This window comes from Electrophorus electricus, chromosome 1 (assembly GCF_041902795.1).
Source record: "Electrophorus electricus isolate QZ-2024a chromosome 1, ASM4190279v1, whole genome shotgun sequence".
NCBI lineage: Eukaryota > Metazoa > Chordata > Actinopteri > Gymnotiformes > Gymnotidae > Electrophorus > Electrophorus electricus.
Genome location: NC_137497.1, coordinates 42,737,513 through 42,764,759, shown reverse-complemented (window position 1 = coordinate 42,764,759; position 27,247 = coordinate 42,737,513). Strand labels below are relative to the sequence as shown.

General features: G+C 45.3%; 1 protein-coding gene across 3 annotated transcripts; it reads left to right on the top strand.

Annotated features, from left to right (window-relative positions):
* Positions 1-45: 45 nt before the first annotated feature.
* ctdspla (CTD (carboxy-terminal domain, RNA polymerase II, polypeptide A) small phosphatase-like a) lies at positions 46-27,162 on the top strand. 3 transcript variants are annotated; one of them, XM_027016216.3, is made up of 9 exons: positions 3,145-3,407; positions 3,513-3,818; positions 15,403-15,557; positions 16,843-16,875; positions 20,327-20,428; positions 23,148-23,204; positions 24,248-24,340; positions 24,450-24,635; positions 26,082-27,162. In XM_027016216.3, the coding sequence occupies exons 2-9, from the start codon at positions 3,776-3,778 to the stop codon at positions 26,205-26,207; spliced, it is 795 nt and encodes a 264-aa protein (XP_026872017.1). In that variant the 5' UTR covers positions 3,145-3,407; positions 3,513-3,775; the 3' UTR covers positions 26,208-27,162. The 3 variants fall into 3 exon arrangements, with proteins under 3 accessions (XP_026872014.1, XP_026872016.1, XP_026872017.1); XM_027016213.3 differs by lacking the exons at positions 3,145-3,407; positions 3,513-3,818 and adding an exon at positions 46-457; XM_027016215.3 differs by lacking the exons at positions 3,145-3,407; positions 3,513-3,818; positions 16,843-16,875 and adding an exon at positions 47-457.
* Positions 27,163-27,247: the final 85 nt, after the last annotated feature.

Sequence of the window (27,247 nt, the reverse complement as noted above, 5' to 3'; positions counted from 1 at the left end):
TTTTTATGGCCACCATATCATAAACAAACAGCAGTGGAGACCTGCGCCCGGGTCGCTCCACTGGCGCATGTATGGGGAGGCGCTGGTTACGCACGCAAGCCTTGTGCTGCTGGATGACGGACCAAACGCAAAGGGACCGACCGAGTCTTTGTTATTTCCATGTTGCGCCGGAGCTGAGATGCTGCCTGTTCCGTCGCTCTGACGAGAATATTCTGTCCGCACTGGATCTCGCATGTACGAGAAGTGGATTGTGACGCGCAGAGATACACGGTCTATGGTGCGTTTCACATCGGGACAGTCGTGGCCAGCTAGCTCGCTAGCAAGCAGGCTAGCCGCATATTGTAAAACAAGTGACTAAAACAGGAATAAAATCCCGTGTCCATGGACAACACGTCCATCATTACCCAGGTAGCAAATCCAAAGGAGGAGGAACTCATTTCTTCGGGTCAAGAAAAAGGTGAGACTGTACTGGGGTTTTACCTGCTGTATTGCCAGTCCAGTCGTGAGTCAACAGAGCCCAGTGTTGCAGAGCTTGGCTCAGTCTGACAGGGAGACGTTGAACAGCATCTTAAATGAAGCAGAGTATTATGGTTTATGTGTTTACAAAATACATGACTTTTTCAGCCGCTTAATTTGCGGCGGTTGTAAGGTTAGATGCAGAACCAACGAAGCAAATAAACTAACGTAGTTACAAATCTCAGTGTTCTCAACATTACAGTTACTAGCACGAGATATGGGTAAATACACATTATATAATTAACTGTCATAAGAAATTTTACGTTTATTATTGGCATTAATATATGTTATTTATTTTTATTATTATCAAAAAAGCAGCCCAGGAATTTGAATGCGATTACCGAAGTAGATTTCTCTGATCCAGTAACTCTGGAATAAAGGCACTTGGGTTAATGAGGAACGAGCCACGGAAGCTTCGTTATGTACCGTTACTTAGTGGACTGGTTCATTTATGTAATGTACAGTTTTGAAATGAGTTTATAGTAAAGAATAAACGTCGTTTATTTAATCCGAGTCCTTGGTAAAGAAATCTAGTGGCGTGCTTTCGCTTGGTCTTACTTGGATGAAGCGACAGTTATGATGGTTCTCTTCAGATTGCAGCTTTATACAGAGCCAATGTATGGCTATCCTTGTGTTTAGTTTGGCAAACGAAGGAATCTTTTCAGCATTTTTGCAGCATTTTGCCGAGTGTTCTTGACATCTCTAGAGTTTTTAGAAACCTATTCTATGACTAATTGACATTTTCCTTCTTTGTGTAAACTGTGAGGATCTTGTATCAGTCTTGTACCAGATTTGTATTTGAATTACCCAGAACCTTCAGGAAGGTGTATACTTTGAATTGGGAGAAATTGTTATAAAAGAAACAGCAAGTTGATTATTATTAAATGCATTCTATTTTGAATTAATCTTTGTCATTAATGAGACTGTTCACTCAGAAACTCACACTGAGAACTTTTCCCCATGTTAAGAAATGTCTACAATGTTTGAGGACGGTGCACAACTAATGTAAACTGTTGTTTTACTGGACATTGGGAGTTCTTTCACTTAGAATTGGCCAAAAGACAAACACACTGACATTCCACTTGGAAAAAAGAGGTTCTATTGCTGCCAATATCTCAATCACATAGCAGCTAACTGCAGAAGTCAAGCAGATCTTGGGAATCAGATCCCATCTCCACATGGTCCCTTGAGTTTGTCTGGATGGACCCACGCCACACCAGAGGACAGCCCTGCTGTGAGCAGGTTGCCAGCCAAGGTCAAGTGACAGAAGCTTTGTTGTTTTCTGTACCACAGAACCCTTCAGCTATATTGTTATAGCTGAGTTCAGTTGGGTCTGTTTTCTGTTGTTGTCTTTGTTTTGTTTTTTTATACCTAAGAATTTGTGTCTTTTACGACGCTCTTTAACAGGCAATGCATCATGAGACTGCCTGTTCTTAGTGTACTTCACCTGAATGTTCTGCTAGCTATGCCAAAGCACAGATCTGGAATCAATTCTCATTTAGGCAGGGCAATGTTTTGGTTGCTGTGTACTCTATACACACACACACACACACACACACACGCACACACACACACACCACAAGACCAAGCTGTCTGCAGTCACCATAATTAATAGGAGGAAGGGGTCTTCAAGGTTATAAATAGGTCAATTGAGATAATTGTGTGCAAAGATTTGCCATTTAAAGGTCCAGGTGGGTGTTTAAGGGCTGTTACAGACTGGCCTTTCATCAGGGTTTTTTTCACCTCTGTTTTAACAGTGCAGAACACATAAGCATGCAATGAGCTAGTTTATATGGACCAGCTTTGAAGAACGCTGAATATACATTACAAAGTTCTTTTAGTGAATTGTTTGGGTATCAGACTATGTGGGCTGGTTTCGTGATGTGGCATTAGTTGTACCCTGCGCCCTGCATGTACTCACCTCATAGGTTTAAAGAAGATGCTGTCAGTGTGACATTTGCCCTCTTTCCTAAAGGTCAATGTATTAATATTTGACTGACAGAAACTCGACCCAGGATTGGCGTTCACGACAGCATATTGACAATGTTCCCAACCAGTAGCCAGTGAACTTCATAGCTCACCCGTGACCAGATTTACAATCTATTACTGTAACATTATGGTAATTGGAATCCTGTGATTCCATTTTTAAGGGTCCCAACACATGATGGCATGTCTTTTCTCAGGTGGGGGCCACCCAGCTGTGGGCTGGTAGATCTTAATGCAGAAATGTATTCTTTTTAAATCAAAGCCCTGTACATATCAGACTTCTCCATGTCAAGTTCCTGACCACAACGCAGTTCCTGTCTGCATATGGGAGCATATTTTGTCAAAAGCCAATCACGGATCTCACTTATGAGATATCTGATCTGTTCAGCCTCAGGGCTTGCAGACCAGTTCCTCAAATGGAGACGTGCCTGTCCTACCGTGCGGGTTGGGACTGAGCCATACTTGCTGAATATTTTAAAGTCACTCGCAGCTATTTTCAGAGCCCTATCCGGTTCGGTGTAAGTGACGACATGGCTAACAGATACAAGGCATGTTTCTAACCACCTCGCTCGTGGGAGTGTTTATAGATTTTGTTCTGCATGCATAATGAATGGGGGAATCTTGAGACTTAACATCAGAAAGCTCACTGCTCTACTCTTTTCAAGAAAATGCTGGCATGGACATCACAAGTGTTGAAAATGGTTCTCTTTTATAGAGTTGTAGTTGAGACGGGAGCCAAGAGATGAGGTGTGGTATGAGGTGAAGGAGACGGGCCAGCACCGATGTGCTCTGTTTATTTTTGAGTCTCCGTAAGCAAAGTGACCAACCAGACCTGGGCGTTTAGATTCGGCTCCAACCTGTTAGCCATCTGATTGTTCCCTCTCGTGTCTTTCATGTTGGTCCAGGTGCTTACGCATTTTTATCGACCTTTGTTTTTGATCTCAGAAGTCGTTTTGCCAAACTCCGGTGTTCATCGAATTGCTCTTCTAATGCGTTTGGTTCATTTACAGATTCGCGTGAATGTGACGCGTGGACGACAGATTGGCAGCGAAAGCGCGTCCCTCTCACCCACGAACATCATGGGCTCATGGACTTGAGAGGGAAGAGTCTCCTGTCTATTTTGAGGCAGAGCTGTTTCATGCCCTGTTGGAATTTAATCAAGCATAATACAGCATGGACCAGGTGCTTGCCGCGTCTCATGTTCCAAACTGGACGATATCGTGGGACGAGCAGCTTACCATAACGAGATTGCGTTGGCTGCGTCTGAGCTGGAATGTGTGTTGCCACACGGCAGACGCTGCACGCTGCTCATCCTGGTACGTCCTGCTAACTCAGATTTCACGGTGGAAATGCCTCTACTGGTGTCTCCCATATCAGTGACAGCCTGAAAAGTGCTCACACTGTAGTAGAGATCAGTATCCTAAATGTAACCTCCTCCACCCCTGGCCCATAGAGAAAGAGAAACACACATACACACACACCACACACACACGCAGACACCATCTTTTGGGGTACAGTTTAGCTAGGGTTATATCAGAAATGTTAGGCAACAGTTATTTTATTTGTGTTCCCTGGTTTTTGACCTGTTTTTGTTTCATTTCACTTTCCTTCGCTTCTGCCTCTCCTTGCTGGACTTTAACCCAGTCGAAGCGAATCATTTCTAACAGATTAATTTCTGGGAACCTCCCTAGACCTGGTGAATCATTTTTTGTCTTCATGGTGAAAGGAATCTATTGCAAGGGTCAGAGCTGTCAGCGGTGAAGCTGGGAAGATGCTTGGAGACCTGAGACTTTAGGCACCCAGCCGTCAGTGTAGGCTGCCTGAGTGACCGACTGAACATTAGTGTTCTCAGAGCTGATTTACTGAAATCATTCAGCAAAGCCCAGCGTGGGCTCTGCCAACCGAGCTGAGCGCCATTGGGAAGCTCCTGTGCGCCAGAGGAGCACTTCATCTGAACCTCCAGCGTGTAGTTATTGGCAGCAGGTGGAGTGTCTGAAGCACAAGCTGATTATTTACGAGGGCCTGCTCGACACGTTCTGCAGCCAGGAGCCGGCTCGCGCTGCTCTTACATGGCCAGCATTGGCTCAGCCAATTAGAGATTCCAGTGGCACTGTAGCTAGTGAGGCGCTGTGTGAATACTGAGGAGGTGGGGGGCTTGGAGGAGGTGGCGTTGGGGTTGACGATGTGGGGAGACATCTCCTGATCCGGCTGTGGTTCGAGCAGCATAACTTGGAGCAGAAGAGCTGATTGCTATCTACCGACATTGGCTTTGATGCCCTTGTGCGTGTGAGAGAGAGAGAGAAATGTGCGTGCATGCCTGCGTGTGTGCGTGCGTGTGTGCCTTTCAAGTCCTTGGATTTCAGGTCCTTGCCCCTATAACCCTTTCATTGACTTCATTTGCATTAGCTGCTAATTTCAACAGGATTGGGGGCTTAGTGCATCGATTGTTAGAAATATATACATATCTCCTTAACTTTTGTGGTGTGACATTGATGTCCTGAACATTACAGCTGACTGGGCTTAATACACAAGTAATTGTCTTAATTATTATTGTGGACTCCATTGCTGTCATAATCTTTTAAACAAAATCATTTTATTGCTTTATTTTGGAGAAATAAAGCAATGAAATTAGATGCTCAGTCAGCGTTGGTCTGATTCTTTTGTCGCTGTGGGGTGATGTTGATTTGTGATCGGGGGCTCGCTGGTTTGAGCCGGGTTGCCACTGTTGGGCCCCTGAGCAAGATCGGTTGCTCCTGTCTAAGTTTGGGCTGCCTGGCGGTACCCTAGCCCACACCTGTCACTGCCGTTGATGGTGTGGCAGTCTGCAGCGTACCTCTGTTCTACTGTGTGTTCATTGGTTGGTTCTGTCTTTGTCTGGGTGAAGTCCTGAGTGCGACGCTCACGACCCCACAGCTTTAGCACGATGCCGCAACCTGCTCAGGTTGACCTGGTGTACATGGCTCACTTCTCTGCATGTGGCGCATAATTCCAGCCCTGCTTTCACCACACCTGCTCTGGCCTTTTGGAAGCGTGCAGGTGATCTGAGGATGGAGGCGCGAAGGTTGGCACAGCAGGATAAGGGCTGGGTGTCCCTGAGCCTGCATGTACCTATCATTATGCTTCTGCATTTACTGTAGCCTCCACCACCCCTCCATCCCCTCCACCCACACTTCTTAACTCGTCTGTAATGGCAGCACTCAGAAATTGGATAGCGTTCTCCAAGAGCCGAGGATTAATTGAGTGGCCAGTGAATGGGAGATTGTCAAAACAGATCGATAGCTCTGCTGTGGGGTATGGTAGGCAGGAGGAGGATGGAAACGTGATTTAGTGATGCTCTCTCTCTGGAAGCCAGAGCTTCATGGACACTTGCAGATGTCCTCAGATAACTGCACACAATTTTTATATACATGATCATTTTCTTGAATGAAGTGGTTGTATTTTATATATCGGACACAAGCAGCCGCAAGAGAGGGAAGACAGCGATGGTGTTGCAGTCCGCTGAAATCCTGACACTGAATATTGGAGTTTTTGTGCTTTTATTTGTTTGTTTGTATATTTGTTTATCTCTGTAGTTTTGTGTGTGTGTGTGTGTGTGTGTGTGTGCATGGGTGATTGTGTGTCTGTCTATATGATTGTGAGACAGAGAGAAAAGGTCTGTGGCGCTTTTATTAAAAAATGCTTTGCTGCATGTGGACACAATTCAGACAGCTTGCTTAGACTTTAGAGTTCAGGGTGAGTTCCATTTAATGGTGAATGTGCCTCCAGGGAGAGTCTCTAAGTGGGATGCATGCTCTGTGTGTGTGTGTGTGTGTGTGTGTGTGTGTGTGTGTGGAGAAAGAGCAGCTTCTGTTTTTAGTGGTCTGAGACTTGTGGCTTTGTGGATTCCACGTCTTACCTGTACTGAATCAGTGATTTTGTATTCCTCAAAGAGGATATCAGATGGGCTTTTAAATAGCCACCAAGGTTAGAGGAGATGGAGATGTCAGTGTGGAACCCACATGAGGTAGTGGCCCATAGAACTCAGAAAGCATCATGCGGTATTTACCTCTAATTGTCTGTACCTTCCACTATGAAACTCTTCCTGTTTCAGACAGTAAATTCAGTCACTGCACATCATGGACCTCAGAAATGGTCTCCTGCACTTCCAGCTGCAGTAGGGAGACCTCAACCTTTCAGCCTTATCGCATTTCAATGTGAATACAGATGAATGTGAGTGGTGGAAGGCTGGAAGGATTCAGGAGCTACAGGATTTTTACTTCCTAGAGGTCTGTAGTTCGCAAAGCTCTCAGTATTTACACTTGTATGGTACATTCAGAGAATATGTGGCCATAATGGACAGACAATGTAATAAGTTTCTGCACAAGAGTACACACTTGTTCAAAGGAGACAATATGTGTAAACAGATTCCTGCAAGATGTCATATAGGTCATAAAAGTCCTTTACTTACCGAAGGCCACTGCTATATGATAGACACAGCAGTATGATGACACACAGCATAAAGGTGACCAATGATTAAAAAGACAAGGTGGATCAGAATCTGCAACTGTATTTCCCTGTACAAGGTCTCTCTGGGGACCTGAACCACTAACCAACGCACATGGAGTTCATGGATGTCTGACCGGCTGTAGGGGAGGTGGAGATTGGTATTTTAATGGTTGATAGATGAAGGAGCGACCAGATCGTTATGTTCAAGACTCATTACCTTCAGGCCAGATCTCTACCTTCAGCTTTTTAGCCATGCATGCTGCTTGTGTGTAATAAACTGTTAGTGTATTTGGCCTTAAAATTCTTTTAGATCTTCCATCCTGCTGTTCAGCTGTAAAGTAGCAGTAATTCCTGCTCTAGTGATGGTGGGGATTAGTGCTGTAGTGTTGATGTTGATCAGTACCTGCTGTAGAGCAGTGCCGGCAGTGCTGGCTCAGTGGTTAAGGTAGTAATCAGAAGGTTGTATAAATGCGTCAACTAAATGCTGAAAATGTAAAATATAGTGACGGTGGTGATCAGTGCCTGCTGTAGTGACGGTGGTGATCAGTACCTGCTGTAGTGAAGGTGGTGATCAGTGCCTGCTGTAGTGAAGCTGGTGATCAGTGCCTGCTGTAGTGACGGTGGTGATCAGTGCCTGCTGTAGTGACGGTGGTGATCAGTGCCTGCTGTACCTGCTGTAGTGATGGTGGTGATCAGTACCTGCTGTAGTAACGGTGGTGATCAGTGCCTGCTGTAGTGACGGTGGTGATCGGTGCCTGCTGTAGTGACGGTGGTGATCGGTGCCTGCTGTAGTGACGGTGGTGATCAGTACCTGCTGTACCTGCTGTAGTGACGGTGGTGATCGGTGCCTGCTGTAGTGACGGTGGTGATCGGTGCCTGCTGTAGTGACGGTGGTGATCAGTACCTGCTGTACCTGCTGTAGTGATGGTGGTGATCGGTGCCTGCTGTAGTGACGGTGGTGATCAGTACCTGCTGTAGTGAAGGTGGTGATCAGTGCCTGCTGTAGTGACGCTGGTGATCGGTGCCTGCTGTAGTGACGGTGGTGATCAGTACCTGCTGTACCTGCTGTAGTGACGGTGGTGATCGGTGCCTGCTGTAGTGAAGGTGGTGATCAGTGCCTGCTGTAGTGATGCTGGTGATCGGTGCCTGCTGTAGTGACGGTGGTGATCAGTACCTGCTGTACCTGCTGTAGTGACGGTGGTGATCAGTGCCTGCTGTAGTGACGGTGGTGATCAGTACCTGCTGTACCTGCTGTAGTGACGGTGGTGATCAGTGCCTGCTGTAGTGATGCTGGTGATCGGTGCCTGCTGTAGTGACGGTGGTGATCAGTACCTGCTGTACCTGCTGTAGTGACGGTGGTGATCAGTGCCTGCTGTAGTGACGGTGGTGATCAGTACCTGCTGTACCTGCTGTAGTGACGGTGGTGATCAGTACCTGCTGTACCTGCTGTAGTGACGGTGGTGATCAGTGCCTGCTGTAGTGACGGTGGTGATCAGTACCTGCTGTACCTGCTGTAGTGACGGTGGTGATCAGTACCTGCTGTAGTGAAGGTGGTGATTTTTTTTGTTTTGTTTTGTTGTTGTCATCTTGGGCCTAGTTGCACCTGGCTCCTTTATGCTGATGCTCTTTACCGTTCTGACAGAGTGTTGGCAATTCCCCCGTTTGGATATCAAACATCATTGTATTGCAGTTGATCGATTGTCTCCTGTTGAACAGATCCGCTGTCCTTGTGTGGCATGAGAGAGTGGTAGAGGGATTATTGAACTGTTGCTGTGCAGCACTATGTGGAATCAAAGGGCAGTGTTGGTGTTAATAGCTTTGTGGGGAACAATAATATATCAAATTATACAGCTCCAAAAGAATGGAACATCCTCTCTGTAGTTAAACCCCACGTGTACGTAGTGCTTACAAGCATGTGTGCTTACCCAGACTGATGAACTTTATCTGTGTGAAATGGCCACTGAATTCTTATACCAGACTGCTTATAATTGTAATAACCAACATAAGTGATCATTTTAGCAGACATCGGCAAGTACTAATATGATACTGTAATTATAGTGTGTCCCATCTTGTTATTTTCTCATAAGATGCCAGTGTCTTAGGCAGTTATTCTTGGATCCCATATATTCCCGTGTCAAGGCCTCTGAGACCCAGAACAGAACTAATAATGTGTGACATTCATGTTCACTGCTGTCCCAGTCTTTGCCTTTAAAGCATACGTGCACTGGATTTTTCAGGTCCTCTTCTTTCATCTCATCTGCCTTTACACTCTCTCTTTCTCCTGTTTCCTTCAGTTTTTCTCCCTCCCTCTCTCTCTCTCCCACTCTCTCCCACTCTCTCTCTCTTCCTCCCTCCCCTCTCTCTCTCTCTCTCTCTCTCTCTCCCTCCCTCCCTCTCCCCTCAGCCTTTTTTTCTCTCCTTTTCTCTCTCCCCCTTTCCCTTTTCTGTCTTTTCCTTCCCTCTTTCTCTCCCTCCCCTCCCAACATCACGGGTTGCCTCTTGCTGTCGCGTTGCGTAACACGTCTGGATCGTCGCATCTCCCTCGGCGTTTGTTCTCCAGCTCTGCATGCTAATCCTGCCTGGCCAATCGCACCCTTTAACCCTGCCCTTCATCCGGAGGCCCTGGGCGCTCCGCGCTGCGTGGGGCTCTCAGGGGTGGGAGGTGAGATGCTGCCCCGCTGCAGGAGAGAGCTCGGGGGAGGGCCACAGCGTGACCTGCGCTTCTGTGGCATGTGAGCTTTGAAGGTTGATTTCCCCTTCCAGGCCTCTTTTGAGCTGAACACGCTGCGCAATAACGACGTTACTAAGAATGCACCATGTAATGTTATGCTGCTCTGGAGCTCACGTGCAGGACTGCGACAGAGGCCTTTGAGCCCAGCACGCCTGTGACCGCACGCCGTAAGTAATAGAGCAGGGCCTACAGAATTCGAGACACTTCCCAGGGTTGTAACTGAGCGGGAACGGAGGCATAGGAGGAGCGCTATGCCTAGTCCAGCGCGTTCGCCAACTTCCCGAGTGCAGTGATCATTACTGTCGGGCCCCTCCCCTGGCATAACTTCCCTTCTCCTGTTTGTCAAAACGGACCGACTGCTTCCCCTCACAACCCCTTCTAATCCCTAGTGCGTAACGGGCTATTAAAGTCATGGCTTGAACACGGTTTGAACTTTTGGATTGCAGGTTTGAGTCTGGCTCCTCGTCCTGCCCCAGATGTACCCGTGGGCGTTCGGAATGCCCTGCATGGCTAGTATGTGAAGTGTTGTTGAAATAAGACGCCATCGTGCCTCAGGTTAGTCATCAGTCCTCATGCTGCTATTAAATCCAACTGCTTGTTATCTCCATAGCAAACCCCATTTGGTACCGTTAAGGCACTGGTTTAATATGCTTCAGATGAGTGCTTACTTGACAGTGCAGTAAGAGGGACTGTAATATTTAAGCCAAGGAGGTAGAAATGAGGGACGTACTTGTGGACATAATGAGAACACTTGGCTATGGACAGGTGTTTGCGTCTGCTCCTGTGGCCTGACTGAATTCAATGATGTCCTCCATCTTGCATCAGCCTCGAGTGGGTCAGCAACCGACACTTTGTCTAACGTGTTATGGAACGTGTCGCGCTGAAGGGAGCGGTCATTCAGAACCAATTATATCAGCTCAGGGCCACTTGGTAGTCTGGGCTGTGTTTGGACAAAAGAGTGGTGGTGTTTTAATTATTATTTATTTACTTTATTGTGTATTATTTTTTATTTTTTAAATGTTTTTATGTATTATTTGTATTATTTATTTTTGGGGAGTTTTGCCCAATTATCTTTCCAGTGCTGGATATTGCCAAAACCCACATGTCTGTCCAATGCTGTCCTGTTGCAGGGAACTGACTGATCTGGGAGAAGAGAGGAGAATGTGTGCGTTCTCTCTCTCACACACAGTGCTAATCACTTATGTCTTGTCTTCAAGTATCTGCTAATGTGATGGCGTAGGGCAGCAGAGTGCTTTTGTAGGAGTGTGCTATCCTGAGCTGGCAGAGTGCCAGCATTGGCCAGCACTGCTGTATGACATCAGAAGAGAGGAAGTGAGCTATCTTGCCCACCTAAAGAGCTTTGCTAATTATGTTCTGAACTCCCAGCTAAGGATAATTATGGTGTCATCAGGATTCAGATTAACGTTGTTGTAATACCTGGGCAAAATGTTGGATTAGCTACAAAAATCATTTGTGTGTGTATGTGTTTTAAATAAATTTCCCTAAAGAGCAGCGCTTGGACAGCAGGAAATATTTGATGTTCTGCCCCCTCCCACTTTTACTACCACTCAGCTGCCACATGCACCCCCCTCCATCCCTCTCCATCCCTCTCTCTCTCACTTCCACCTATGTACATGCTGCTATTTATCCCATTCCCAGCCTTCCTCTAACCTTATCCATTTCTGCGCTGAATTATGCACTGAACTCTTCCATCAGCAGCCCTCCATGGAAGAGCAGGACCCCGGATTATTTTCCAGTGGGTGTTTTCCCCCCTCCATTGGCACTCAGAGGTTTATTATCTCTTCCTGTCAGGAATGTGTGGAATTTCCTGCATTTCCCTCTCCTTCCGGCTCCCGGGAGAGGCCCTGCCCATGAATGTGACATGCAGGGCTTAGGATTAGCTCTTTCTTTGACTGTGTGAACTGCAGAACCATTTCGGACGCACAACCACAGCAACAAAACAAGCCCACCTGCTGCGACTTAAATGCAGAAAAATCCCAACAAGCCCCCAAAGAACAGACAAAGCTCCAGAGAGGTAGCGGAGTCTCCGGAGAGGTAGCGGAGTCTCCGGAGAGGTAGCGGAGTCTCCAGAGTAACAGCAGTGTCACTTTGCAGCTTTGGCCCGTGAGCTGCGTATCGCCACACTGCTTTGGTTTTGTTTACCTGTTTGATTTTGTTTACCAAAACCAGAGCTGTCAATCATGTTTGAACAAGCCCGAAAGCACAGCTCACTGGGCTCTGTCACCTGTGACTCCCTTGTTGTCTCTGTCTGCACTTCACCCTTCTTGCTCTGATATCTGTTTGTTCAGCAGCACACAGCTTGAAGCTTTAATATTTAACAATGAAAAGGAATCCTTCAGATCAGACAGAGACATGGTGGCATTACTGAGCAAGATGGACCCAGTCACATTCCTGTGGCCAGTCAGAGAAAATGTTTTTAGGTGTGTGTGTGTGTGTGTGTGTGTGTGTGTGGGGCAGCTCCAAGTTCTCAGCCGTTCTTTTGGCCATGGTGAAAGCACTGTTTATTCTGAGAGATGGTGTCAGAGGGCTGGAGGTGTTTAGGAGGCTCTAGCTATGGTGGACCATTTATGGTGAAATCAGTTAAACACTTGCACACACGCACAATACTTGCATATACCTATGAAACACTTGTGCATAAATATGAAACATTTTCACATAAATAATCTACTTACATTTGCGTATGATAACTTGCACTCATACCATTAGGCTACATGTTAACTTCTCAGTATGCTCCAATCGGCGGACATGTTTGTGAGAAAATATTCAGAATGCATATCTCACCATCATTTATTAGAAGACACTCCAGATATCAGTGACATTTTGTTCTAAATATTTGCTAAGATAATACAGAACATAATCTTGTTATTTCTAATATTAGCTATGTCCGATCATTAATCTGCAATCTTAAATTAATTTTCAAATTTCCATAACTGACCAGGAGTTCTTATACCATAAGGACATATAGCACATTTACAATTAAACCGCTCAGTCCGCTCTACGACTTATTTTCATGAGCATGCTGTACACATGTTAAATATCTGCCTTCCTGTTACAATGAAATGACTGCCAGGCACACTGAAAATTGCTTTACACACACGCTGCTACACACATGCACACAATCCTAGTTAAACTCTCTGTTTATGTACCAGTGAATGAATGTGCATGTGTGTGTGTGTGGGTGTATGCAGTGTTTGATATTTATGCACAAGTGTTTCATAGATATGTGCAAGTAGTGTCCATGTGTGCAAGTCTTTCACTGATTTCACCCTAAACGGTCCTCCATATTTAGCTATGGTTTGTTGACACCTCCTTTCAGATCCCCCACCTTACTCTCCCTCTGTCCCTTCCTCCTACCGGCTCTCTCGCTCTCTCTCTCCCCTTCCCTTCTTCTCTCACTCCCCCTGGCCACTTCCATGTTCTTGGTGGAAAATAATGAGGCCACTTAAAAATGGGGGAGTCAAAGTGCACGACTGCACAGAGTCGGACTCATTTTGGGTGACAGGCAGATGGCTGTCAGTCAACTGAATGGTGTGTAGAGGAAAGGGGACATCTTTCACTTTAGATGCTTTGCCACTGTTCTCTGTGGTAGATTTTAAATAATGAGCAATGCTTTCTAGGCCTGGGAAATGCATGCTTTCATTCCCAAAGCAGTTCTTGGATACCATTAATTAAAATTTAGTTGATGCTTTACCCAAAGTGACTTTTGTAATTATAACTGAATACAACTTGAGGGTCTTGCTCAGGGAGCCAACACTACCAACTTGGCAGTGGTGGGGCTTAAACAGGCAACCTTCTGATTACTAGTCCAGTACCTTCACTACTGAGCCACCTCTGCCTCCAGAACCTCCTCAGACGCTCACCCAGGTAACGCCCTGGGCGTCAGCGCAGCCAGGGCCACAGGGAGTGGGAGAGAAGCAGCAGACATCCAAAGCCCCTTTGAGAAACATGGAGCCTCCTGCAGACTTTTGATGCTGCAAGTTTGTCTTCACATTCTCAACTGAGCATCAGATTTAAGAGCAGAAGGCTCAGGAAACACACAGTCGCACTTCTTTTTCACATTCAGGTGAACTTGTTAGTGATGATTTCCTTTAAGCGTCTCTTCACATACAGCCGCAACTGTTATCTTGATAATTTGGCTGTCTGGAGTCTAAATGTAATACTGAATACAAGCTGCTTAAAAAACACACCTTTTAAAAAAATAGTTTATCATGTCCAATAACCCCTAGGTGATTTTATTTCCACAGGCTCCATGGAATTGTCTTTTGAAAAGGATTACCTGTTGAGATAGTTGGCCAGCTTGATTAGTTTTTGGCGTTCGGCTCGTCACCCCTGGCAGGCTGTTTGAACTGGATGATCAGTTCATTCTTTACGCTACAGAAATGTATTAAATCATTACGCCAATGCGACAGTCTTAAACAGGATCACTAGAGGGAGGTCACAGCCCTTAATGATTAAAGATGTTCACAGAAAAAAATGCTGGAATAAAGGCTTAGATACTCATAACTGACTGACTGACTGACTGACTGACTGAGAGGAAAAAATGTATTAGGATAAAAAAAAAAAAAAAATGGCCCCACCTAACTTTGACCACCTCTTCAACCCTGGGTCCTCTCTGGCTGGGTTAGTGGACCGCTGCTCCTCATTCTGGATGTAAAATGGCGATAGGGAAGCCTGTAATAACACGCTCAGAAAAGTACTGAATAAACTTAGTTGTGTGACAGGTACCGCAAACATGCTTGGGTGTAGCAGGGTGTAGCAGGATGGAGGAAGGTGGATCATTAGATGATGGCAAAAATTGTCCTTTTTCCATCGTATTTGACTGTGGCAGCAGGACGTTCACTTCTAGATAGAAGGAGCAGGACAGGATGCATGCTGGGACTGCTTGAGACCTCTACTCAAACTTGGTGACAAATGCTATTTGAAATGAAAATTTTGACCTGTATTGAGAAGGGAAATCATGTCACATGATGCAGCTTAATGATAAAGGCCAATACTGACGTTTTGGAAAATGTCCTCATTCCGCACTAACCCCATCAGAGCATGTTTGAATGGTGCTGAGTTAAATCTGCCCAGTTGGCAGATATTGGATCGGACCATCTGTTTAGAAGAAGCGCACTAAGGATGACAGGCAGACGTCTGTGTATGCAGACGTGGAGCTGTCTCCACAATCCTCCTGCCATTTTTAAACACTGTCACATTATAGCTTTCACATTTTTGACTGCTATCATTTGGCTATCATTTTTATTGTTATTTTACTTTTATTATTATTCATTCCAAACATGTTGTAATGTAGAAGTTTGTATGTGGTCTCATCACTGTCCACCTTTTTTCTGTGAGTGTGCTTCTGAACAGCATCCATTTTAAATGCTCATTTAGGGTGTTGCTTTTTTGCTTCTGTGTGAGTTGCGTAACTCCTGCACTCTGACCCCAATGACGCGTATGGAGGCCAGTTTGTGCGGCTCTGCAGGAGTCGGGACAGAGGTGACGAAGTTACCATGGGAGCGTGTTCTGTGTATGCTAATGCGGGCAATGATGTTTGCTTCCAATGTTTTGAAGAGTGTGCTTTGCAGCCAGGCGTTATGCTGACGAGGGTGCGGTTGTGTGTGTGTGTGTGTGCGTGTGTGTGTGTGTGTGTGTGTGTGTGTGTGTTCTCTTCACCCCAGTCTCACAGTCGAACAGCAGCTTAAAGAAACACAGGAGCCGGAGCATCTTCACCCACATCTTCTGCTGCTTTCGCAACTACAATGTGGAGCCACCAAGCTCCATCAACAAGCCCTGCAGCCTGCCTCCTCCCACGGAGAATGGCCCCACCCCTAAGGTAAGCCCCACCCCCTCTCCCTCCCCGCCACCGCCCCCTAAGTAGTGCACATACCGTCTGCAGCACAGGCTGAGGAGAAATGACGCGCGTCCTGCGTTTAGTGAAGTCCTGCTCGGGGGGTTACGGGCTGTCTGTCTGTCTCGTCTTGCTCCCACTCTCGCTGTGCTCTTGCTGTGCTGATGGTGAGCTGTTGCTGCCGCGCGGTGTGTGTGTGTGTGTGCGTGTGTGTGTGTGTGTGTGTGTGTGTCCTCCATAAAGTTATCCAGCTGCTGTGAACACAGTGAACTCACTGTGCTGTTTACGTGCAGATAAACACTCGTGCACAATCTCGTCTCTGCTCCTCTCATTCATGCATGCAGTTCTCGCTCCCACAGACAATCCACTACTTTAAAGAAGGCAAAGCGGGCACTTCTGTCCCTACACCATGTGGCTCTTGTTTGTGTCTACAGTGATGAATGACCTTCTCCGTCTCTCTCTTTCAGTGTGTATCCTTCTCTTTTTCTCCTTCTGTCTTTCTCTCTCTCTCTCTCTCTCTCTCTACCTCCTCCTCCATATCTATGTATACACACACACACACACACACACACACACACACACACACACACACACACACACACACACACACTCGCGCGCACACACACACCCCTGCCAAAAGTTTGTTTGGCGTGCAGTGGACCCTCTGCCAATGGAAATGCACTAAGGCATGCTGTTCCAAAAAGGTGTGTCGGTGTGTGTGTGTGTGTGTGTGTGTGTGTGAGTGAGTTGCTGAGGCAGATACAGATAGTTGTATGTGGGCCACAGCCAGATCGCCTTACCACACCTGTGTACTCACAGATGACTCGCGATCCTCAGTAGAATGTCTCACCGTTTTCCCACCTTCTCTTCAGAAGGAGCGTCCGTATTCAGGCAGCCTCGATGAACTTTGAAACGGGCAGGGTGGAGCTGCTATGACAACCTGAGTGTGTAGTTAGATGTGTTTCCAGTAGCTCTAAGATTCAGCAGCTGGTGATGTTTGGTTAGCTTCTTCTCATGAATGCCAGTATATTTGTTGCACCTAGTTTATGTTTGCTCTCTCTCTCTCTGTCTGTCTGTCTTTCTGTGTGTGTGTGTGTGTGTGTGTGTGTGTCTGTGTCTGTGTCTGTGTGTCTGTGTCTGTGTCTGTGTGTCTGTGTCTGTGTCTCTGTGTCTGTGTGTCTGTGTGTGTGTGTGTGTGTCTGTGTGTCTGTGTGTGAGTGTGTGTGTGTGTGTGTGCGTCTCTCTCTCTCTGTCTGATTTTGTTTCACAGTGTGATCAGGTCGAGGTCAGCCCTATTCCCAGTGTATGTATTCCTCTCTGCCTGCTTGTGCTAGTGTCCCCTTTGTTTGGCCTGCACTACACACACTCCAGTCACCTCTGACCTTTCTTTCAGCGAAGAAGGAGGAACCTTTTCAGAATTAGCCCCTTCTGTTCCCACAACAAAAGTTTGTTTTAATCTGTTCTTTTGAGTTACCCTGCGCACCTCATGAGTGTGCCAGGCTTAACCTAACACAACAGCGACTGGCCCATTTCCTTCATGTTGGGATTGTAGTGACTTGTTTACCGTGGTGAAGTTTCTTCACTGATAACTTGGCCCCTGTTTGTTTTTTTATTTTTTTTCCCTGTCTCTTCCAAATGCATTGTAGGATTAGATATCATTTGCTCACTCTGTTCTTTAGCCTCTGCATTCTTCAGCCAATTCGACATGAAACCTAATTGCTTTTCCTCTGTTTAGCCCCTTTCTCTGGAAATTGAATATAATTGAATTCACAGAACCTTTTGAAGCAAACTGCATTACAGTTTGGAACTGGCAGTGGTAAATTGGTAGCTTTCCATCAGAGACTTGATGAAATTTGATAATAGTGGATATTGCAGATTTATATCAGTGGATATTTCAGACTGCATATTGCCTTTATTGAGTCAGTAATCATTTAACGTGTAGAAATGAGTTTCAAAATGACCTGCTGATTTGATCTTCTCTAACTCTCATTAGTGTTTTTTGTTGACTTAATAATTCCAAAAGGAGCTTCTTGCACTCCTTAAGCTCACCAGGTCCACCCAGTGGGCTCTCAGACAGGTCCCAGTTGCACGTCTGTCTACAGCAGACAAGACCAAACCCTAAAAACTCATCACCTGTGCCAGGCTGAATTTGAGAATTATCGCAGACTTGTCCGGGTTTAGACTGCTAGTTTGCGTGGGTGTAGGGAGAGAGTGTTCGATGCAAAGCGCCCTTAAATGCATTCCAGTTATTTTTATTTCTCTGAGTTTATTTGTCTGTGATCAGAAGGGATGCAAACAGGTTAATTAATATTTTTCTAAATCAATTGATATGTTAAATATTTAAGATTTTAATCAAATTTGTTATGCCTATTCTGCTGATTCTGCAGAACATATTTTTTTCTGTATTTCTCAAATTTCATTTAATTTTATCTTCAAATAATTACATTTTTTGTTAAATACTAAAAATGACCACACTATGATGAATATGTTTCGATTCTCTGAAATGATGCTCCTCCCTGAATTTTAGTGCATGCCTTTTCAGCAGTCTGTTGTCAAGGCCAGTTTTTCTTTTAATTGCATGGTTTTCTGTTTGCAATGCATGAAGAGGAATGCAGAAATCAATTTGCTCATGCTGCCCTCTCAGCTGAAGAAAGTAAAACTCAATTTCATGTGCTAAGTTAGAAATGCCAATAAATACGTTGAAGCGCTAATAATGCTAATATAACAGAAGGGTTTGCCGTATAGTGTATATAAGGCTTATAACTGTTGCTCAAAAAATGGTAAAATGGTGCAGCATATAACTGGTACGCTGCTAGTGTTTCACGACCCCCGTGTTTGTATGTATGCCCGAAGGACGGCTGCGAGAGCCGCACATTTGGGCGAGGGCTGAAATGCTTGTGCTTTTTCCAGGTGCTCCAGAAAACGTCAAGGTCGGGCTGATTGGCCCACCAAGGACCGCGTTTGTTTGGGTCTTCGCGTGATCCATGTTCGCCACATCACTTCTGTGCGGATTAGCACGGACAAGCTCTGTTACCGTTTTTCTCATTCGCTTCGTACATTTTCTCTGAATCGAAATTTCTCTGATTGGAAATTCTCAGATCTACTCATTCAACCTCGACATCATCTAGTCTCTCATGCACATCATAAAAGCTGTTTCTCATTCTTTTGAACAAGTGCTTTGGCACATTCATGCCAATGATTATTTATAATTGTTTACCATTTCTCACATTATCAATTGAATTGTATTTGATCTCTACTGAATGGTCTTGCTCACATAACATCAAGGCATTGGTAATTCAAAAGGGTTGAACCAATTGTCATAATCTGTCAAGCATCTTGTGCACATTTCTGTGTTCTTTTTGGTAAATGTCTCCTGAACTGATGAATTGCTCTCAGGTGAACTTTGACTCAGTAAAAGCATAATTGTGAATCCTGTCCAGTCTCTTACCATCATGTACAGTTAGATGTTATTGTACTGTTGAAATGGATTTATGCCACACAGAGAAAGTGCAGTCGTTTTACATGTTCAATCATTGTCATCAACATCTCAACCATCAGAAAATATTCCCAGAGTGCACTGGTATAGTCTTCTTCGCAAACAATGACACAAGGACTTCTTCTGAGGCCAATGAAACGCTCCCTGACATAAATATTTACTTCTGAGACATAAACTAAGGATTTGGAGCAAGTTATGGGCTTTTGCCAGTAATCCATTGTGTGGTGCTGTTTGTAGGAATTGTGTTGACTAATACACTTATTGTTTTGCAAATGTTAATGATGATTTGAGAAATGCACCAACATGACTGAGAAAAACTGTAACGCTCTAAGCCAAATGCAGTCAGGTGGCGTGCCATGGAGCATCATCCCAGGAAGAGTGCTTCCACGTGTCCGTCTCAAACATCTATTGCTGGAAACAGTGAAGGGTAAAGGTGTGAGGTCATGTAGGAGTCTTGCGGTGTCTCGTTAGCGCAGAGACATCCCCAGTTCCCTTCTCATCCTCTTTTCTTACTCCAAACAGGATAACGATCCTGTAGATATAGGCAGACCTGCATTTGCACATCACTATCAGACACACACCTGGTAAGGCTCTTGGAAAGAAGTGTGTGTGTGGGGGGGGGGGGGGGTGGATGGTGTGTGGGTGTTAGTGTTTGTGTGTGTGTGTGTGTGTGTGTGTGTGCGCGTGTGCGCACCACCTCAGGTGAGACCATCTGGCCTGTGTGTCAGCTATTTTCAGGCCAGCTAAAGGAAACACATTAGAACTAGTTTTTCTCTCTCTCTCTCTCTCTCTCTTTCTCTCTCTCACACTCTCTCTGTCATTCTCTCGCTCTCTTCCTTTCACACTCTCTCTCTCGCTCTACTCTGTTTTTCTCTTTCTGATGCTGCCTCTCCCTGTTAACTCTACCTCCACATTGTGCTTACTCAGAATGACTTGGCAATGCAACTGAATTTAGGGGAAGACCAGAGTGCTTTTGCAGTCCTCTGAGCTATAGAGGCACGTGTGCCCCCAAACTCCAGGAAGTCCTCCTGCCCTTAACACAAGCCAGAGAAAAATAGTCTACCAGCAGGGTGACTCAGTGCTGTGACTACAGCGAAGCCCATAAACCTGTCAGAGATTAACCAGTAATAGTCTCTCAGTCTGAGCAGCGTTTGGAGCTCTTGACTATAATCCTGATTCCTCCTCTCAGTCACATGACGAGTTGTCTTCTCTCTTTGCTTTTCACTGCTCCATCATCTGGGTGCACTCTTTACTCCAGTCTCCCACCAAATATCTCCTTCCTGAGGTCAGCATCAGTGACTGTGGGAAGAACTGCGTGGTGATCGACCTCGATGAAACTCTGGTTCACAGCTCCTTCAAGGTATGTGAACCATCTCCACTCCTCTGCATGTGTCTGTAAGCATACAATTGGACTGTATTCCACTGCTGATCCAGAAGTTAAAGTGCAATCAGACTTTAGAAGGGAACACGGCGTGGTTTTGACTTGATTCTGAACCTTAGGGTGCTGATGAGTCATCTTAGATTACATCTGATGTGGATTACAGTCTTTACTGCAAAGCTAAGAGCTCTGTGCTGAGCTGGCGCGACGTGCATTTCACAATCCTCTCATAATCCATTGAATACTCCAAGACTCTATAGCAGAAGACAATGGCAAGACTCAGAGCTCACCCTGAGATTACAAGTCACATCTGAACAAAATCCCATGCTGGGATTAAGCACCAGTGTGGTTCTTCAACAGGCTTCTCCAGGGAGCCTTCAGGGGCCACACACACACACACACTCACACACACACATACAAACAAACACAAACTCTCTGGGTTGATTGACTCCCACACACACGCAGACAAGTACAGACACACATTCATATATTTATAGACACAGACAAATACACTCACAGCTACACAAATATTGGCAGACAGACAAGAACACATATTTACAGACTCACGGAGACACAGATTTACTGACACAAAGGCAAACACACACACACACGTATATCTAACATTTGCATCTGGAGCAGTTATGCTGTTTGACATCTCCACTCAGTAAAGGAGAGAGAGACAGAACACAAAAAGTCATTGGTTTTCCAAAAACAGCTGTGGGTCCCTTAAAACGTCTGTCTGGCAACTTGTCTTGTTGCTCGGAAAACGGAGCTGGTGGCTACAAAAGAGAGACTTGGGCAGCGAGAGAGTGGTGGGAGAACCCGGGAAATGCGAGAAGCAAAGCTGGCTGGCTTTGCGTGTGCACACAGCCTCTGCTCTCTCTCCCTCTCGCACGCACGCTCGCACGCACGCTCGCACGCACGCACGCACGCACGCACCCCCTCTGCCACCCACTCACATACTACATAAAAAAAACAAAAAAAACCATTCCTGCAACTGTGCACAAGGGCGTGTCTCTTTTGGAAACTGTGGGTGTGTTGTAAAGGCAAAGTTCTTGGCCATCTCTCCACAGAGCAACGGGCGCTTTCTTGTTTTACTGAAATGCAGAAGCACTTGTTCTTCTATTGCTAATTAATCACCTCCTGAATGCCACATTTTATGTTGATTTTATGCCTGTTTGCTTGAAGGTCAGCATGAAGCCTTATGGCTGAGAGAAAGATGGACAGAAGCACACACACACACACACACACACACACAGACAGAGAGATTAAAAGATCAATACAGAGAAGAGGTGGAGAAGGGCAGAGAAAACACTGAAGTGTCTGCTCATTTAGTGCATTTGTGGAAAGGTCAGCATCATTCCTCTAAATACAATGGAGCCCAGCGAAGCCCATGTGTCTGAGTAAGAGGGAAGAGGTTTAGTCACTGCTCTTCTGTTCAGCTATGTGATAAAGCATTGAAAGTAATGAAATGACAAATTTAAACCATGGCATTTCATTTTAATGGGGATGTTTTTCCTTTGCTTTGGGGTGGTGGTGGTGCAGTATAGTCCAATTTATTGATGGACCTGTTTAAAAAAAAAACAAAAGAAACATGGAGACATGGATTTTTGGGACCTGGTGTCCTCACCACCGAAACCAAAACATCGTAAACAACAAAAAACACCACCAGTGGTGAGTGTCTCATTCTCGCGATGTCTAGAAGGCAAGAGCACCACCTGTCCTCAGCGTCACCTGCTCACTGCACAGACCTCCGGCTCCCCCTGCTGGCCATTCTGAGCGAGCAGACCTGGCTCAGATCAGCCCTGCCTTATTCCAGCCTCTGTGAGGACATCAGAAATAGGGAGCCGTCAGCAGACAATTAAATATGAATGAATCAAGCCTTGCTGTGCTGTTAATATTGATCTGGCTGCTGTGTTATTGAGAGAAAGTCCCGAGCCTCAGTGCTCATGGGTTCCCAGGCTGTTGTGTTTCAGTTTGGGGTCTGACAGCTCTTCTTACACACTGGCCAGATAATAAAGCCTGTCTGAAAAACGTGGGGTTGAGGGAGATTAACGAACTGCACTAATTCCCTATCGCCAGTTCCCAGCTCAGAATGGCATAATCCATTATTTATTAACAAGCTTCTGAAAGGCACTAAAAGAACTCAGAATTCCCTCTGCCTCTTCAACTGTGTCTCTTTCTTCTTATATCTCTCTGTGTCAGTCCCTCCCTCACGCACTCTCCTTATTTCCATGGCATTCCAGTACTGCCCGAGTCCTTTTATCCGGAGCATCTGTGAGTCTCCCCTGTGTCTCGGTCTCTCTCCAGCTTTAAAGACTTCTCTAAACTCCCTCCCCAAAATGAATCTCCAGTCACCAGCTCTGTGCAGTTCTCTCACACACACACACACACACACACACACCGTACAACCCCCCCCTCCCCAACACACACACAAACACACACACCCACACGGATGCACTCCATCTACATACTCTCTCACACTTGCTTCGCACCTCATCTCTAAATCACTGGCTACAGGTAGTGTTTGGCATTTCTTTCGAGCTCAGGCCATGGAGACATTAAGCATCTTTTCAGTGAGAATGTCAGAATCAGACTGCTGCTCTTAACACTGCTGTTCTACGGCATCCCTCTGAGACGCGTTCAGGGATCAGTGCTGCTTAGCTGATCTAACCTCTGCCTCTGTGTTCTGTTTCTGTAGCCCATCAGCAATGCAGATTTCATAGTTCCCGTGGAGATTGATGGAACCATTCATCAGGTAATGTGCAAATGAGTTTTGATTCTCAGCACAAAGCCAGACAGTTGGAATACAGTGCTATGTAGCATTACTGGCTAGTGTGCACAAACATCGGCATGTCACTGGACAACAAATAAATGCCATTTGGATTTCACTTAATTTGATTCACACAGTGTAGTCAGAATATACAGTATTCTTAAAAAAGTCACAAAATAAAAAATACTTCTTTCCAGTTTTCCATGAGCACATTTTGTAATAGAATAACTTATTAAACGCAGTTCTAATTTTGAACCTACTGCCAAACATATTCAGGACTAAAACTGCTGGAGATTCAGGATGAAACCTGAATGGCAGGCTGTTGTTGTTGTTCTGGTTTTTAATGTCATTGCTTTTTTGGTTCACTTTATATGTAACAGAGAGGAGGCTGATGAGTGGACCCAGTAGATGCAACTTAATGTACTCAGAGAGCGTGTGTGTGTATGTGTGTGTGTGTGTGTGTGTATGGGGGTGTGTGTGTATGGGTGTGTGTGTGTGTGTGTGTATGGGGGTGTGTGTGTGTGTGTGCACTTGTGTATGGGTGTGTGTGGGTATTTGGGTGTAGGTGTGTGTGTGCACTTGTGTGTGTGTGTTTATGGGTATGGGTGTGTGTGTGTGTGTGTGTGTATGTGTGTGCGGGTGTGTGGGTATTTGGGTGTGGGTGTGTGTGTGTGTGTGTGTGTGTGTGTATGGGTGTGTGTGTGCGTACGCGGGCATGCGTGTGTGTGTTTTTGGGTGTGGATGTGTAGGTAGACACAGTTCAGAGATATAGAGACACAGTTCATGAATATTTATTTTATTTTTACCCCTGTAGTTGTAATACTGACATGGCTGTTACCTGGTTCAAGTAATCCAGGATAGGCTCTGTGTATCAGGATTGGCCTGTTCTTGATTACTTGTACTGGGTTGCAGTGACTAAATCTTCCATGCGAGAATGAAAACACTCAACGCAGAGTTTGGTGGGTGTAGTATCTGCTTCGTCTGCCCAGACTGTCTGAGTAGGTCTGTGATGTGTGCTCCACTGTCAGGTGTATGTGCTAAAGAGACCCCACGTGGATGAGTTCCTGCAGAAGATGGGAGAACTGTTCGAATGTGTGCTCTTCACTGCCAGCTTGGCGAAGGTTAGCCCTGCACTCGCACACCTCAAAGAGCCTGACGCAAAGCCCCAGCTGATAACACTCTTTGGGCCCAAACTGACTGCTGATTGGCTTCTCTGTGTGCTCGTTTCAGTATGCCGACCCAGTGGCAGACCTGCTTGACCGCTGGGGAGTGTTCCGGGCCCGCCTCTTCAGGGAATCCTGCGTGTTCCACAGGGGGAACTACGTGAAAGACCTCAGCCGCCTCGGACGACAGCTCAGCAAAGTCATCATAGTGGACAACTCGCCGGCGTCGTACATCTTCCACCCGGAGAACGCTGTAAGCTCCCCCGCATCCTGCGGCAGCCTCCTGGATCTACTGGATTTGTTTGCCATTAGTGTTAGAATGAGTGCTGGTCCAGAGAGTCCAAGACCGTAGCAGCGCTCTTCAGTGTTAGCGGATCCAAGTCCCCAGACACCTTCACCTCTTGCTCACATAAAATCGCAGGAGAACTGTCCACCTCGCTGTTGTGAGCCAAGCAAGTGGATCTGAGCCGTGTGTCTAGCTGGCGACCCTTCTTTGGTTCAGGGCAGAGATGTGCTGTGACAGGAAACGCTCCTCATCGTCTTTTTAATTTTTTTTACCCGGCATGTCTGACAGAGGACGATCCAACAGCAGGTGTGGAGCTGGGAGTTGAGTGGATTCAAACGCTTGGCATTCTCTGAGCCAGATGGTGTCTTTTCTAAAGGTGTTATCAGACTCAGGAAGCACCAGGACGTTCCCTGGTTGAACGTATGCAGGTCGGCTGAAGAAACAGGCAAGCCTGCTTTAGCCTACAGAGCAGACCGTGTTTACATCGGCCCTTTTTATCATTGTATTGCCAGAGCACCTGCGGAATATTGTCACCTTTCGCATTAAAGATTTTCAGTAACTATATTTGATGCAAGCAGAGAAAGATAGACGTTAGAGGCATTAATATTCATCAATAGCCACAGACAGAATCCGACTGGAACATTCCAGTGCTGTGTTAAATATTCCGCATTAAGTATTCAGCTAGGATGTTACATGCTCAGTATGTTTATGGTCTTTTCCCGCTTTTATTGCAAGTTTCTGCACATTTGTATGCAGAAGTCAGTTTGTGCACAGCGTAATTCACGGCTCAAGAAAACTCCTTTTGTTTGATTTCCGAGTGTCTTTGATGAGCGTATCACATCAGTATTCTCCACAATACAAACCAACTCATATTTCAGAATAAGAGATTCGGTCCAGTTGTAGAGTGCCTGTAAACAAGAACCAGTGGCGTCACACTCTGGAATAGTAACAATTTCATAGTAACAATTACATAATAATAGCATAGTAACAGTTTCATAGTAACAATTACTTAATAACAGCATAGTAACAATTTCATAGTAACAATTACATAATAACAGCATAGTAACAATTTCATTCATTTGTTCATTCATTTATTTATACCAAATGTTTGATTTCCACTTATTCTTATTTTATGTAAAAAGGTATTACATTTTTTACTGCATTATTGTTTTGCTTATTATTTGTATAGTATTGTTATTATTTATTATTGTTGTTATTTTTATTATTCTTAAATGTGGCACTGCTGTTTTGGTGGTGAACGTTGTCTGTTCCAACTTGCTGGCAAACCTGTTCAAACCGAAATATCGTAACGTGTGTTATATATTGTGAAAATGCTGTAATGTGTCATGACGCTGTTGTGATATGGTTTGGCATATTTCGCATGCCGGTCCTAATACCTCTTCCTGTGTTCAGGTCCCGGTGCAGTCGTGGTTCGACGACATGGCCGACACAGAACTGCTGAATCTGCTTCCTCTGTTTGAGGGTCTGAGCAGAGAGGAGGATGTTTACAATGTGCTACAGAGCCTGAGGGCTAGGTAGCACGATGACCTGCCCTGGACTGTACTGCACACGCGCGCACACACACACACACACACACACATTCTCTCTCTCTCTCCCTCTCTCTCTCTCTCTCCACCAAGACACTGTTCAGCTGTGGCCTGCTGATGGTCTTGCTCTGTTGAGGTCAGAACTCTCGTCCACGTTACTGGACTCTGTGGACAGAACCTCCTCTTGCAGTTTGACATTTTTGGACCACAATGCCAATAGCAGTCACCGGCATGAGAAATAAAAACTACATTTCTACATTTTTTGTGGAGCAAGTGAATAGAATAAACACAAATTAATTTTTGTAACGGAGACATAAGAGTTTACTATTCTAAAGCTCTATATATTTACCAGAAAAAAGACAAAAAATGAAAAACAAGCTTTTTTTTTTTTTCTTTCTTTCCCTAGAGGGTGGTAATGTGGGGTGATGTGAGTATGGCCAGTCAGACACTTTGGTTCATTCTATGCACACGTTTTTTTTGGGTTTTTTTGATCACCAGTCGTTCCGACAACTGTGATTTTTCTCTCACCAAATAAAGTGCCTTCTGACTGCTGTTTTTATGAGGATATAAATAACTTTTTAATAAGCTGCGTATTTCCAGTGAGCTCGAAACCTTTAAACTAAACCTGAGCGGAAAGCCTTTTATTTTCCAGCTGTTTATTTATGATGAGGACTTTTAACTTGTCTTTATTGCTCCGGGTTTCCTGTCGGAGAGAGACTGATGCCATTCTAGTCTTTTTCTGCTGGAGCTTTTGCCTTTAAAAGAATAGAATACATGCATTGTGTTGATGGAGGGGGGATTATCATTCGCATCTGTTGCCTAATTTATAGTTTGATTAAATGATTTGTAACGTGAGACTGGTTACTGTTAATCAACACTCCAATACAGTGCAAGTCAATATGAGTATTTAACTTTATCAGAATAAAAGTTGCAATCGGTATCTCAAATGGCTCCACGGATGTTGTCTTGGGACCCTTTACATGCGCGCGGCTCGATCATCAAGCCCAGGACAGCGACCCACGAACAGTGAGA

What these genes read in the sequence shown, in the direction of transcription:
- ctdspla (XM_027016213.3), top strand. Translation starts at nt 382, where the DNA reads ATGGACAACACGTCCATCATTACCCAGGTAGCAAATCCAAAGGAGGAG. An exon ending in TTCTTCGGGTCAAGAAAAAG is followed by an intron (nt 458 to 15,402) that starts GTGAGACTGTAC and finishes TCTTCACCCCAG; the next exon opens with TCTCACAGTCGAACAGCAGC. An exon ending in AGAATGGCCCCACCCCTAAG is followed by an intron (nt 15,558 to 16,842) that starts GTAAGCCCCACC and finishes TTTGTTTCACAG; the next exon opens with TGTGATCAGGTCGAGGTCAG.